Source organism: Platalea leucorodia, assembly GCF_965183815.1.
Source record: "Platalea leucorodia genome assembly, chromosome: 9".
NCBI classification, from domain to species: Eukaryota; Metazoa; Chordata; class Aves; order Pelecaniformes; family Threskiornithidae; genus Platalea; species Platalea leucorodia.
In genome coordinates, this window is record NC_138831.1 from 47,110,701 (window position 1) to 47,125,207 (window position 14,507).

Here is a 14,507-nt window from a genome sequence, read left to right on the forward strand (position 1 = left end):
TAGTTTCTGGAAAGAAATAGCTACCTCTCCTTGTTCCAAGGCACCCACTTAAGAATTACAGGCTGCTGGATCTATTCAGGTTCACCAAGACCTTACTGCTGTTCACCACTGACCCTACCTCTTTGCAAAGCCTTCTCTGCCACTGGAGTAAAGATCTGATCCTTAAGAGTTTCACCTGTAATCATTAATACAACATTCAAGCTTTAGAAATTCCCCACTAAAAAAACAAAATCTAATACAGATCCAGCTTGTGGTGAAAGAACAAGATTTCTTTACTAAGCCATAACATGAGTAATCTAGTGAAATATGTTATACTTCCAAGTTAATTAAATGCAAAACATTAGGAAAGAGCCTACAGGAAATAAAACACGCCACATGTAATCTACACAAAGTTCTACACCCTGAACTTACACGTAGCATGATCACAGTGCCTGAATTTAAAGGCAGTTTAAGGCCTGTAGCTTGCTCACTCCTCTTCTCTGTACCAAACTTTTTCTGCGTTAATGGATTTTGTCTGCCATCTAGCCCACCACAGGGTTTAAGGCAGATTTTTCTGCTAGAAAAGCTGAAATGAAAGCAATTCAAGATCAATTGTTCTCTTTGAAAGGAAGGTTACAGCTGTCATTCTGATACCAATGTGTGTTGCAGTATCTCCCTTCCATAATGCAGGATGTGGTTTCCATAGAAGTATCTTCTCACTTCAGTATCTACAAGCCCTCCAATTATTCCCTTTCGGACATCTCGTGCAATCCAATAAAATCCTTTCAGAGCAGGGAAATAACTAGGCTTAACTACTACTTAATTACTTGGTGAGAAGAAAAAGAAAAGGACAATTAGCAAACTAAAGCTTTATTTAAAACAAAACACAAGATGGAGAACGTGTCTTGCAAAAAAATTACATCTTACCTGAAGAAATCTCTCCAGTGTTACAAATTATGAACAGTCAATTACAATTTTTAAGACCACACTGCGATTTTGCTGATTTTTGAAAGTGTAATTATGGTATAATTCTGAATTGTTCGGTGGCCTTGCCTCCAACTAAGCCCCCAGGGCCTGCCCTTTTTCTGAGTCCTTTGCATTGCTGGTTATTGCCTGCACCTTGTTCTAAGTTGTTCAGGACCCTGTGAGTTTAGAGTCCCTGCTGCTGCTGTGTCATCTTTTTCTTCTGTGGCATCTCCTGCCACTTTCTCAACACCAGGAATGTATTCAACGCCCTGAAATTAGAACCAAGACAGAGGGAACACCAAATTATACACAAACAACATAAATAGTGACTTGATTCGAATATAAAATGCCTCTGTCAACCAAGGCCACCATAACCATGCAAGGCAAGAAACTTAGCTGCATTGTTTGTATAGGACAGCTTCATTCCTGCTGCTCTGCCTGAGTTCCCAGAAGTGTCAGCATAAAGCAAACTGGGAGCACGCGGAGCCTTGATCTGCCTGGGTGGGCTCTGAAGCCATGACCACAGCACATAACGCAAGAGCGTGCACCACAGGGGCCAGTGCTGTCATAGCCCCCCAGGAGACACGTCTGAAGAAAACAAACTGATTTAATTGTGCGGCAACCAAAATGTACTGGGGAAACAACCCCTACAGCTCTTTGTTTTGCTGCCACTCGTCTCTCCTTTTTCTTTATTACTTGAAAAGGCTTCGTTACTGTGATTTGTTTCCTCAGATACATGTACCCCTAACTAGGTTTAGGCTTCCTTCAGACCTCTTAGTCTGTTTTAGGCCTCCATCCCGCAAAAAGCTAAGCGCAGTCAGATCTGCAGCTTAGTAGTGGGATAAAATAATTAGGACTGTAGAGAGCTTGGCTTACTCATTCTAAAGGTGTCACACTCAAGCTCCCTGTATATAGGGCACAGGAAAAAATCACAGTTCAGGTCAGAAAGCCACTGCATATGCAAACCTTGGAATTCACTGTATGCCAGCTTAGTTAGAGTTGCCTTGTCTCAGTAAGGATCAAACTAAAACATTTCGTGAAAACTATCACGTAATCTTTAGCCTCTCAAACTACCATAGCTATATAAATTAGCTATATTAATCAATTATATGTGTATGTATATATATTATATAGCTGTGATTGCCTACATAAACCTATGGGTCAGTAGTAAAAAACCACCTATAGTTGTCTGTGATGGTCTCTCATATTTAAACCTCACTAATTCACTAAAAAGGGAAAAGGCCACCAATGAAAAAGAAAGTAATAAAATAGCAAATTAGTCACTGTACCTTACTCATCTGGTCCACTTCTCATTGCCTGGGTTTACTGGTTTGAAAGCCTGCTTCAGCCTCTGAAGAAATTGGGCAAATAGTTTTGCCCCAGAAAGAGATTAAAAAGGAAAAAAAGTTAGCAGACTTCCATGGCAATTTTAATTTAAAACACACACCATAAAAAGCCACTTGAATGCTACCTTCAACCCCTTTTGCCTTGCTTTTGTTAATCAACCAAACCAGGGTGCCTGATGCCACTACCACAAAAGAATAAGGTGAACAACTATACTAGAAAGAAAACGTCTCTGGGTCTTTCTTAGCTTGAAAGTTCTGCTAAATAGATAATCCATTCATCTCTCTCACCAAGAAAACCCATATCCCTTCCTCCCTTTCAGAAAATGCAGATACTTTGATCAATTCAGATAAAGGATTATAAGCAATCATTTGAAATTGATTTTCATTCTTGCTCAGTCTGCTTATTTTTTGCATTAGCTTTACATTTACATGCTCTATGTGTATTACTGAACTACTTCAAAACAGCTCAATTCACTGCCTGGTAGATTTAGCAACTAGGAGCAAATCATATTAAATGATTTCTGTTCCTCCCATCAGTCCCAGAAGAGAAATGTCACTATGTTCCTGTTACTGAGATATTTGCTGTAAATAAATCTCTCCATTTTTTAAACAATAAGAATTAATTCAGAATGAACAATTGCAGCTGTGTGACAACATGCTAAAGAGCTTTATTTTTATAGATATATGTATAGATGCAGACAGAAATGTATGTATATATGTATGTCCATGTATCTGTGCACATGTATCAGTTGCAGTAAACAGAGCACTGCAGTTTATCTGTGCTGCCACTAGATGCAGCCACATAACCTTGCAAAATTTAAAATTCTGACCTCAGGGTTATAGAAACCTTTTTCGGAATATCTATGATTGCAGAATTCTCACAACAACATTAATAGTATTCAATCAAGTATTTCAAGTACTGGGGAAAGAAAATGTAATATGAGCAGAATTTTCAGTTTTTCTTCTCAGTAATTTTGTTCCAAAACATCGCATTGCAAATGTCGACAGGGATCTAAGAAATCAGAGCAGAATAAGACTTGTCTATTTTCGTGGTCGTTGCCATAGATCCAGATTGGAGCTGACAATATTGAATTACATTGTGTTTTGCTTTCTACATAACAGAGCAAGTAGGAATGAAGCACTATGTTCCCAAGTGACCCCCTGAAGATCTAAATGACGGTGCATGTATGGAACAGGTAAGCGTACAACTCCAGTGGTTTCCATTCTATGCCACATCATTTTTGTCTCCGTGTCGCTGTACCACAACTCTGGAAACACAAGCTTCTCTTTACACACATGGTAAGCAGCACACTAGGTCAGATGATAAAGGATTCCCGCACTCAGAAAATGTTTCTGCTTTATCTACTACTAACAGATAGCATGAAGCCCTGCCAAATTCTCTTGTTATTTCCTCATCAGCTATCAAACAGAGCTATGCAGGAGTCACGCTGCCTTTAGGATAAAGCAAAACCAGGGAAACTCTCCCCTAGTTTTAGCAGGCGTTATCTGTCCTGTACTCTCCCTTGGTATCTCCCTGGGTGCATGTGGTGGGTTGCCCCTGCCTGGATGCCAGGTGCCCACCAAAGCCGCTCTATCACTTCCCCTCCTCAGCTGGACAGGGGAGAGAAAATATAACAAAAGGCTCGTGGGTCAAGATAAGGGCAGGCAGAGATCACTCACCAATTACCGTCACAGGCAAAACAGACTTGACTTGGGGAAATTAGTTTAATTTATTACCAATCAAAATCAGAGCAGGGTAATGAGAAATAAAACCAAATCTTAAAACACCTTCCCCCCACCCCTCCCTTCTTCCTGGGCTTAACTTTACTCCCCATTTTCTTTACATCCTCCCCCTGAGCAGCAGCAGGGGGACGGGGAATGGGGGTTGGGGTCAGTTCATCACACACTGTCTCTGCTGCTCCTTCCTCCTCAGGGGAGGACTCCTCACACTCTGCCCCGGCTCCAGCATGGGGTCCCTCCCATGGCAGACAGTCCTCCACCAGCTTCTCCAACGTGAGTCCTTCCCACGGGCTGCAGTCCTTCACGAACTGCTCCAGCGTGGGTCCCTCCCACAGGGTGCAGTCCTTCAGGAACAGACTGCTCCAGTGTGGGTCCCCTGCGGGGTCACAGGTCCTGCCAGCAAACCTGCTCCAGCCTGGGCTCCTCTCTCCAGGGGGACAGCCTACCTCACCATCGTCTTCCCCACGGGCTGCAAGGGAATCTCTGCTCCGGCACCTGGAGCACCTCCTCCCCCTCCTTCTTCACTGACCTCGGTGTCTGCAGAGTTGTTACTCTCACATATTCTCACTCCTCTCTTCAGCTGTAGTTGATGTTGTGCAGTTTTTTTCTCCCTTCTTAAATACGTTATCCCGGATGCGCTACCACTGTCGCTGATGGCCTCGGCCTTGGCCAGCAGCGGGTCTGTCTTGGAGCCACCTGGCATCAGCTCTATCGGACATAGGGGAAGCTTCTGGCAGCTTCTCACAGAAGCCACCCCTGGAGCCCCCCGCTACCAAAACCTTGCCACGCAAACCCAATACAGTGCATAGTATGCACAGTACCGGGACAATACAAGCACAAGAAGCACACAAGTAGATTCCATATGTAAAACAGATGTAATAAACATATTACACAGTTTTAAATACTGTTTTTATAGTGGGTTGATTTTCCACTGAAGATGGATGAAATAAAGCCTGTTCAGCACATTCAGTGTAAAGGAAAGTGATGCCCAGTGAGCTGTGCACCAGAATGAAGAATATAATTTAAAAAGCAGATTTTTATTATATATTTTAGTGCCAAATTCACTTGCTTCTGCTCCCTTCCACTATAAAGATCACATTGGAATTCACAATCGATATAAATATATATATAAACCCTTCCCCCATTCCTGGTTTATACTTGCCCTCCTTCCTCTTTCTGTAGATATGAGATACCTCATTTACGTGCAGAACTGGCCAAGGCAGTTCCCAGGCCTCGTGTATTTTTTACTGACAGCCACTCTGGTGGAATTATATTTACCCATGGTTTAGGTCTTTTCTCTTTGTTTGTTTGTTTTTGTAGAAGATGGTAAAAAGAAAGTACACTCTCCTCCAGGACCCACTTTCTGTTTGCTGATTTGATTGTAGTTCTCTTCAATTGCCATTAATAAACTGAACTGAGCAAGATGGATTAAAGGAAAGAGCAACACCAGTTTTTGTTTGTTTAAAGCATGAGGAACATAAATATAATGGCTTCAGAGGAACCCAGCCTAGGGCTAAGTTCTGACTTAACTCTCCTGTGGGGTGGTGCAGACAAGATGAAACGCAATGTCTCAACTGAAGGTCCCCAACCCAGTACAAGGCAGGACAGATGTGGGAAGGCACGGGAGCAATTCACTCTGCAACGCTCCTCACTGCACTTCCAGAAAGAGACAATGCGTGCCCTTCTTTTGGCACCTAATGCTTATCACTGCTTGTGTGCATGCAGCAGAGGGGCTGTCTGGATCCCCAAGCCAGCTGAACAGATTACATCCACAAGATCCCCATACGAACTGTCAAAAGGTTTTCCTATTCTGTCGCTATCTTTTCTGAAGTAGGCAGAAAATGCTCCCAGCAAGAAGGATTTACCCTGTAGGAGCGTACTTTGAATCTTCCAAAAGCCATAAGGAAAATGGTTGTGTTTCCATCCAAGAATGGTATTGGCAGCAAATTGAAGGTAATTAAACACATTGCCCATTGGCCGTACAAATTTCTTCTTTGTAATAATTTCAGAGAAACAAACCCCTCTCTATAACCCAGACATTGTGTTGTGCAACAGGAATTTTTCGGGCTAACTTCTACCCTGCTGTAAGTGCACTGCAATGGGAGTTACAGCCACTTTATGCCAAGATTGTGCTTTGTTCAGTATCTCTCAGATGCTCTGTAGTTCAATTTCATTACCTCATAATTTCTAAGAATTGTCCTGTTTACTGGGAAAAGACCAGCAAACTGGACTGCACACTCAGTGGTTTCTCCATGTGCAAACAACAGAGAAACCACATATCTATTATCACTACCTAACCCTTGATTTTACTTCTTATCTTTATATAACTAACATGGCCAAGTTCACACTGTTTATTTTAACTAACTTCCTGCAGGGGATGACTCCATCTGAATTTTTAACCAGATATTCTCTCGCTGGCTCCAGTCTCCTGGTGCTTCCACCTCCCACAGTCGCTTCTGCTCCTCAGGATAAGTCTGCAAGAATTTCTGGCAAACTGAATAGGAGAAATCAAGGGGTAAAAGCATGAATGAGTGAAAAGTACAGTGGAAGAGTGAGTGTGTTCTATCCCGGAAATTCTCTCAGACCTACTTTCATTAGTTCCTTTGGAAATCTTTTCTTCTCTCTTCTCATCTTCCTTTTTTTTTCTTTTAGCTGGGGCTTTTAGTAAAAGTCTGTGTGGAATGACCTAAACAGGCACAAGTGAATCCTGTCTGTCTGCTTCAGTCTAGATTACTTCCTTGTGAGTGCAGAAATACAGGACTCGAAATGACTTACTGAGCCACCTTCTTCTGGCACTGCATCACAGAACTATCTCCAGACACTTAGTAGGTTTTAGACTAACAGCAGTGTGGGTTTTTCACCCTCACTACTCTGAAATGAAAGGTGTTTCAGTATCTTCCAGCTTTAACCATTAAGAATGCTACTCAAATTTCTATTTATAAACAAAAAGCTTTGTATTGGTTTGTTCTTGGGCCAATACCGTCCTCCATTTTACGGCTGCTACCCTATACTCCGTTGCTGGGGTTCATTTACTTCTTTGGGTGTGGAAAACAGGAAATAGGAAGAATTAATACAGGAATAACAGGGGTACCTGTGTCAGATGTACAATCACCTTGAGAAACCATATTCCCATAGATGACTATCGCTGTCAGTACATACTGAACATTAATATAGTTTGGATAAACAATCAAATTTAGGTTTGCTTCTGTTATCAAACTGAAATCTGTCTTATTTAGAGGTTTCCCTAGGATGTCTGCAGAGCCAAGAGGAGGCATATGTTGTAGGACAAACCGTTAAAAAAATTAATGAGGATTTTTAAACCTTCCTTAACCACTGTTCTATTAGTTCCATCAACTCTACTAAGACAGCAATCTGTAAACAACAAAAGTATTTTCATGCCCTCCTCTGTCCATTCTGGTTCACCATACTACAGAATGAATCTAGATGGGTCATTTGTCTTCAGCATTCAGTTAAGTTTAACATTGGGATGTTGAAACAAAAACCCTGATTCTGGTATGTAAACATTTGCCTCTCAGTACTGAGCAGATCACTGTCATTAATTTTATCCAAGGATATCCAAAGTAAATTAATTATTTCAAGAAAAACTACTGAAAGTAATATATATATCAAAATAGAGATATATGCTAAATGGCGTTTTACTTCCTTTTAGGCCTCTACAGCACGTTAAATAACATGCTAGTGAAACTGTGCACATTTAGTACAGAGATTTAGAGTAAAAGTATGATTGTGGTTCCAATGAAATTTAGAAAAGGCAGTGACTCAATATACCCAAAATTTAACTTATAGTATTAATACTTTTATAAAAGCAGGACCTAGAGAACCTAATTAGAACATGATACAAGTCAAATTTGTTCACTATTAGCTCTAATCTTAATTGAGATGAAAGCATAGTCTTGCAATATATCACTAGTGTTAACACATAAACAATTCAGCTTTCTGATCCATAGTGTCTAAACCATTGATGTTTATGGCTAAGCCATAGGAAAAATGGAAATTACTGGGAGAAGAGAAAAAATGTTGTCAATACTATTCCTTCCTGAAATTAGAAGTAGCAGTACCTTAGAAACTCCTGGGGTACATTTCTATACATGGGGGTACATGCGTATACATTCAGTAACAAATACTGACCAAGGGAAAGAACAGATACAGTCAAAATTTTGTTGACACTTAGGAGGAAATGGCTGTACAGTCGTAAGTCAATAGAAACATCCCCAAAAAAATTACAGTAAAGACTGTATACCATACAGAGAGAAACTTTAGGAAAAAATGCTTTTCTAAAGAAAACAGTTTTACAAATAATGTGAGCACAGATATTTTCTGTAAATTTTACTAGCAAAACCAGAACTTCAACCTGAACACAGAGAAGATATATAACTATTTAATGATCTTTTAAAAGTACCAAATGTTCAAAGCCAGTCAATACGAAACAAGTACTGATGTGACTGGATGAATGAGCAGAGCCCAGGTATATGGCTTATTAAATCTAATTTCTTACAAATGCAGTATCTACAAAAGCATTATGTGCACAGTGTAGGCTTGACAACATCTTATGATTCTTTTCCCTCTGGTGTCAAATAAAATGGGTAAGTCACTGTCTAGGGCAATGACACAGTTATATTTCTAAGAGAAAGCGAGATAAGAATGCAAAATGTCAAACAGGCAGTATGAGCTTTATGCTTCTCATTGTCTTACGTAAATATTGGCCTACTTTTCTGCAGCAAATTCCAGATGTTTCAAGAAAAGTAACCAGTTGTACGCTAACAACAGTTCAGTTCAGACAAGTGCACTGAACTCTTATACAGTTATGAAAATCCTACCAAGACCATATTGAAATTTATACATTATACATGACCCTTACCTAACGCTTCCACATCAAACAATTTACCTTGATACATCGCAGCAGAAATAGGGCAGCTGATCCCCAAGGCATCCTCAGCCATGAAAGACTGACAGAAATCATGCAGCATTTTCATCCCTAGGCCACCTCTTCGGTGCTTTCTCCGGACAAATATAGTATCCAAAACCGGCAGCAAGTAACATTGACTAGTTGTACCATCACATAGGCTCCCTGAAAGTAGACAGTAAAAAATACATGAATTTGAAAACAAAATTGGTATTGCTGCACTAACCAACCGCTGTGTGATTCTAGCCACAAATACTGCCCCGACACCTTTCCAAGGATGACCCCAACCGAGGCGCATTTGCATAGACAGTAAAACACTTTCCAGGAGGAAGGTTTCTGCCATCAAACTGAGAGGGCCTGCTTAACATGTGGCTGAGAGGTCTCACCGTAGTATTTTCGAGACTCTCATTCTTCATAATCGGACCATTCAGGTACACAGGGAACATACATAGGAAAGTTCACTTGAAAAGATATAACTGGGCTATAGCCAAAAAGGCATAAGCATTCCAAATGTAATCTCAGTATATTCCTTTAGCTTTTGGCTATACCGGTAAATTACTCCACAAACTCTTTTTATGAAATACACTGAACTACACAACACAGTATGATCTAAATACTCAGAAGGTCTATACTGCCTGATGCAGCTGGCCAGTGGAGGAGGATTCCAGAGGAAACTCCCAATACTATTTCAGCTAACAATTTCATAATGACTGCAGGGAGAGAAGAGAGGCTCTCCTGGCCTCTGCATACATTGCTGTTGTGCCTCCCTAAATGGTATGGTAATACTCTGAAGCATGAAATTTGACTGGTCCCATCATTTACACCTCCTTTCTGACTTTTACTGGTCAGAAAGTTATACAACCCTTTTACTGCATATTCAGTCTTTGATCTCCTAGTTCAGTAAATTCCACAGACAACTGTACAAAAGAATACTTCGCTCTTTCAGTTGCTGTTATCTGTCAACACATACCCAGGAGACATCTTCAAACCTTTGTTGGTAAGAGAACCACACAAAAAGTAAGTGTTGGGGTTGCTCCACCTGAAACTGGAAACAGACCCCTAACTGCTCATGCTCGTCCATCACTCGCCTCCTGGAAGTCCCTCACTCGCCTCCTTCAGAAAACAGAGCAGAAGCCAGGCAGCCCCAACAACCCAGCACGTAACAGGGAGGCAGATCACTTCCCAAAGAGGAAGAACCATGTCTGAGAAAGCACTGAGTATAATCCAAGTGATAACTAAATCACAGCAGCAGCTTAGGTTCAACGTTGCGCTGCAGCACACAAAAGTCACACCTCTGTAAAAGATGAGTACAGACATTAATTAAGGCATTTGGGTATAAAGCCATAAATAACTGAGTGGTGGATTTTAAGAAAGTACTGTAAGTGCTCCTTTGTAGGTCACTCAATTTCTACTGAGTGGTAATTTATCACATGTGTACGTGCTTTTAGTCCATTGCTTGAACTACTACTATCAGTGTTAAACTAGGGTTTTCACTGAAGGACGGTCCTTGCTAATAAACACATCAAGTCAGTCACTTGAAATCATGAGGACGTGACAAAATGCTCTACATGTGGACAAAACACAGACTCAAGTATAAGCCTCCAAACGATTAAAACTCTGTTCTCAGTGAAAACTGTCAAAAAAATTAGAACCAAGGGATTTATTTTACAATCATGTATGGTAAACTCCAACTGGAGTCAAGAGAAAGTTGATTAAGAACAGACATTCAGGGTCCAAAATTTTAATGTTCACCCTAAACAACTTAGGGTCCTATTGCAGGAGGTACATTAGCGATTCACTGTACAACTTCCCTTCAGTGCAGAATACCATAAAAGCAGAACCTCAAACTACCTGACAGCATAAGCATTCAACCCTGAAATGAATGACCAACATCAGTTCACCAACTACCTACATAGAGGATAAAGTCACCATAGAAACATCTTGCTGATTTATTTTCATTTTTAGAAAATATTTATAAAAATTTCATGCTGCTTCTATCTGGGTACATGGCAGTTTAAACAGAAATGGATATCCAGGTCTTTATAACAGGAAAAATTACATTTTCTTACTTTGTTGCTTAAATCTCATCAAGACTTCCTCAGTTTTCTTCCTTACCACTTACTAGTGTACCACTCAGTCTAGTTTTCAGTGTCTTGCGACAGGAAACTTCCATCACTTCACTAAGACCCGTTTCGCAGTGTCACAGGTCTCCCATTGAATGGCTGTTCCTAAATTCCAGTATAAGACTTTTACTTAATAGATCCATTTTTTCTTTATCACATGCCCATAGCTATCTTAAACTGAGATCTACTTCTGTTTCTTGAGTTGGTGTCTAGTGCCTTTTGCTCACAGTCGCCAGGCCTGACTTTGATTACTCTTTTCTAGGATGCCAATTCAGCAAAGCATACATGACTATATTTAATTCTAGACCCTGATTTGTCAAGGCTGTAGCTCTCCATTTAGCAAGAATCCACGTCACACATACTCAGCCATACAACAAGAGTACGTAGCTACATAACCAATCCATTCACATCCAGGCTTGGTCTACCCCTGCTTAATCAAAGTGCATGCTTAACTTCAAACACATGTTCAAGCACATTGTTGGAAAAGGATGGTTCGTGGTGGTGTTTACAACCTTTCAATATTTGTAACACATGATGGGTGGTTACGCTTTTTTCATAAGCCAAAAAATTGAGTATATCCTCAGTCCCATTGTTAGCTGCCAACCCAACAGAGATGTCGGATTCCAGCAGTGTTGCACCATACATTCTAAGAAAGGGACAAACTTTTCCTCATGAAGTCAATAGCTTTAAGGATTCCTCCACGTTGCAAGTGTCCTTATAAGTTTATTATTATCTCATATAGTCTGTCTCCTATAAATCCTGATGAGACTGCTGTGCAGCAATCCCAGGAGCTGAGTGATTTATGTCTGTGCTCCTAATTTTGTGTTGAGAAGACGACAAAAACTTGTAATGTCTAAAGGCACTGTAAATAAAGAAACCATGAAGCCATTCTTCACCTTGTCCCTGGGAAACATATTAGGAGAGTCATAGCCCACAGCCATTTGAAATAAAATAAACAAACAAACAAACCTTTGGAACAAAGGCCACTTTGTCTCTAGTTCCAATCCAATAGCAAGGAGGTTACTGTAAGCTAATGGTGGCCCAGAGGTGACCGCTAGGCTCTCACACATTTGGTTCAGAGGTTTGTTTCATTGTTGAAACACACAAACAGACTAAGTTTTGAGGTGAAGGAGGAGACGGGAAATAAGGGCATTGGCGATGGAGATGGAAGTATTCATACAGTCTGCCCTTTGAAAGCCTTTGATCTGTCTGGTTAGGTCACGAGTGCCAAATGACCAACTTATGAGCCAGCAAAATGGTAAACAGATATTACAAGGGCAGGAAAGCAGACAGCCATTAGCATTCCCAAAGAGCCACAAACCAGAAAAAAAAACAATCCAGTCCCCACATCCAACAGACCCAAACAAAACAAGGTTGTGCATACTGACTATTTCCCTGCTGAACAAGTTGGCTTGGCACACACATGTTTGGACAGGCCTTAAGCAGGCTGAGTGCTTGTGTAAAGGGTGGGGAATATTTCTGCTGAATAGAACCCAAGGTCAACCCATTGTGTGAGTTTGTATGTGAGACGGGGAACAAAGGTTCTGGCTTCAGTAAAATTAAATGAATTCATGTCTTGACTGGTATGTAGTCGTTTAATTTTTATTACAGCCAGAACCTTCAGTCTGCCTCAGAAATGCACATTAAAAATATTATTGCTAGAAAACAGAGGGAGAGAAAAGCAATTATCCAACAAGATTTCAACTAATTGTCTGTCAGGTTAACTTCAATTCTGATTTAATTTTTTTTTCTAAAAGAAATGTATGTAATCAGTGAAAAATAAAATCCTATTATCTTTTTAGGGATCTAGAGAATACCACCTGGGCCACCACAGTATTAAAATAAATTTGCAAAGGCTTGTATGAAGAAAGGTGTGAAATGGATTTTAGCTTGAGTAGCCAGTTCCAAAGACCATCTCTAAGGCTCTGGGGTAGCAAAAAGCGGAGATTGGGCCAGGGTTGCTTTGCTGCCTATTTTATATCAGCTTAGATTTTCTGCAGTCAGGTTTTCCCAAACTGTGATTTGTGGAGCAACTCTAAAGAATGAATGAGAAGCCAACAATGCATTTACTCCTGTTTCAACTGCATGTTTTACAGCCTTCTCAGAGGACCCAATTTCGCTAAGGCTGGTTTGACTCACATCACAGAGAACACCATCCTTCTCCGCACTCTTACGGCTAAGGTTTGACAAAAGGGACACAGCGAGCTTGGGAAGGGACAAGCTTTGGCAATCTGACTCCTTTGCTTTTTGTACCACACACAGCTTGGTCTGCAACTGGGCAGCTCCTATGTGTTATAGAAACACTAATACATAACAGTAGGGGGGGGAAAAAGCTGTATATAAAGAAAGAGGTTTGTTCTGTTTTGTTCTTAAAGGGACTAAGAAACTCCTGGCTCATAGCATCCTCCAACTTCCCTACTGATTTATTTGCATTATGAATCTCCTACATTCTCCTGACGTTTATGTGAAGGTGGTAAAAGTCCATTTTCAGTAATTACTAACCCTCAGTAAATAAAAAAGAAAAACTTCCAGGGAATTACATGGCCTCATTGCACAAAAAATAGCGTCAGTAACTGTGGTCATTAATCCTACATCACTACACAAAACACATTCTTTTTGAGGTTTTCACACAGATTTAGAGCATGCCAAGAAAAAAAATCTGAAAGAAATACTTAAAAGAATATAAAACAGATCTCAAACCCAGAGTATCTATAAGAAGGCTTTCTGCAAAATATTTCATTTTCAGGTTGCTGTTTGCAAAGAAAGGGACAGGGACAGGGAACTGTCGTTTCCTATTGTACCTTTAAGTAGCTACACATTCGGTGAGGTCTAACTCCTCAGCTGTCTAACATGGAAGCCACTGACATAGATAAAATTGGAGACATTTATCTTGGCACGTGACAAAGTGTCTTATCAGCCTCATTAGTGGCTTAGTACGTTTCATCAGTCTTTAGTACACCCAGTGGTAAATGCTGCATGCCTGTCATTGGACAGGAACAGGCACATACCAGAGAGGCTAGGGTGATGATCTGTGTAGTCATGAATAAATTTTGTTTTAATAAAGGTGTCTAATGCTCACGAAAAGTGATAGCCTTGAAGAACGAGTCTTCTGTTTATCTACACAACAGGTGCAGGATGGCCAGTGTCAGTAGTTGCCAAATTGTCTCAAAACCTTGACTTGCAGTTACTGCGTCTCTGAGCAAGGCGAGTGCTCAAGACCATCTGTCCCTCTTTAGCTAGACTAGCAAAAGCGATCCAGTTAAGGGTGTTCATAAGACGGATGGATGTGTGGAACTGGACCAAAATTACCAAGTTCACTTTGTACAGGCCACCTAGGAACTGGCAAATGGAAATGACTTTACAATATTGCCAAGATAGTTAATTGGAATGACTGAAGTCCATTGAAAATTCAGTTTGCATAATGGCACA

The 14,507-nt window shown here is 40.6% G+C and overlaps 1 protein-coding gene across 1 annotated transcript in view; it reads right to left on the reverse strand.

The window, feature by feature from the left end:
* Nucleotides 1-958: 958 nt before the first annotated feature.
* LOC309594750 (protein FAM169B-like) overlaps nt 959-14,507 on the reverse strand; it is a gene marked incomplete at its 5' end in the record, with an annotated part of 41,207 nt that continues 27,658 nt past the window's right edge. Inside the window, 6 exon segments of the mRNA XM_082321048.1 lie at nt 959-1,109; nt 1,111-1,214; nt 2,235-2,255; nt 2,259-2,296; nt 6,397-6,525; nt 8,938-9,120. Coding sequence (XP_082177174.1) covers nt 998-1,109; nt 1,111-1,214; nt 2,235-2,255; nt 2,259-2,296; nt 6,397-6,525; nt 8,938-9,120 — 587 coding nt within the window. The 3' untranslated portion in view covers nt 959-997.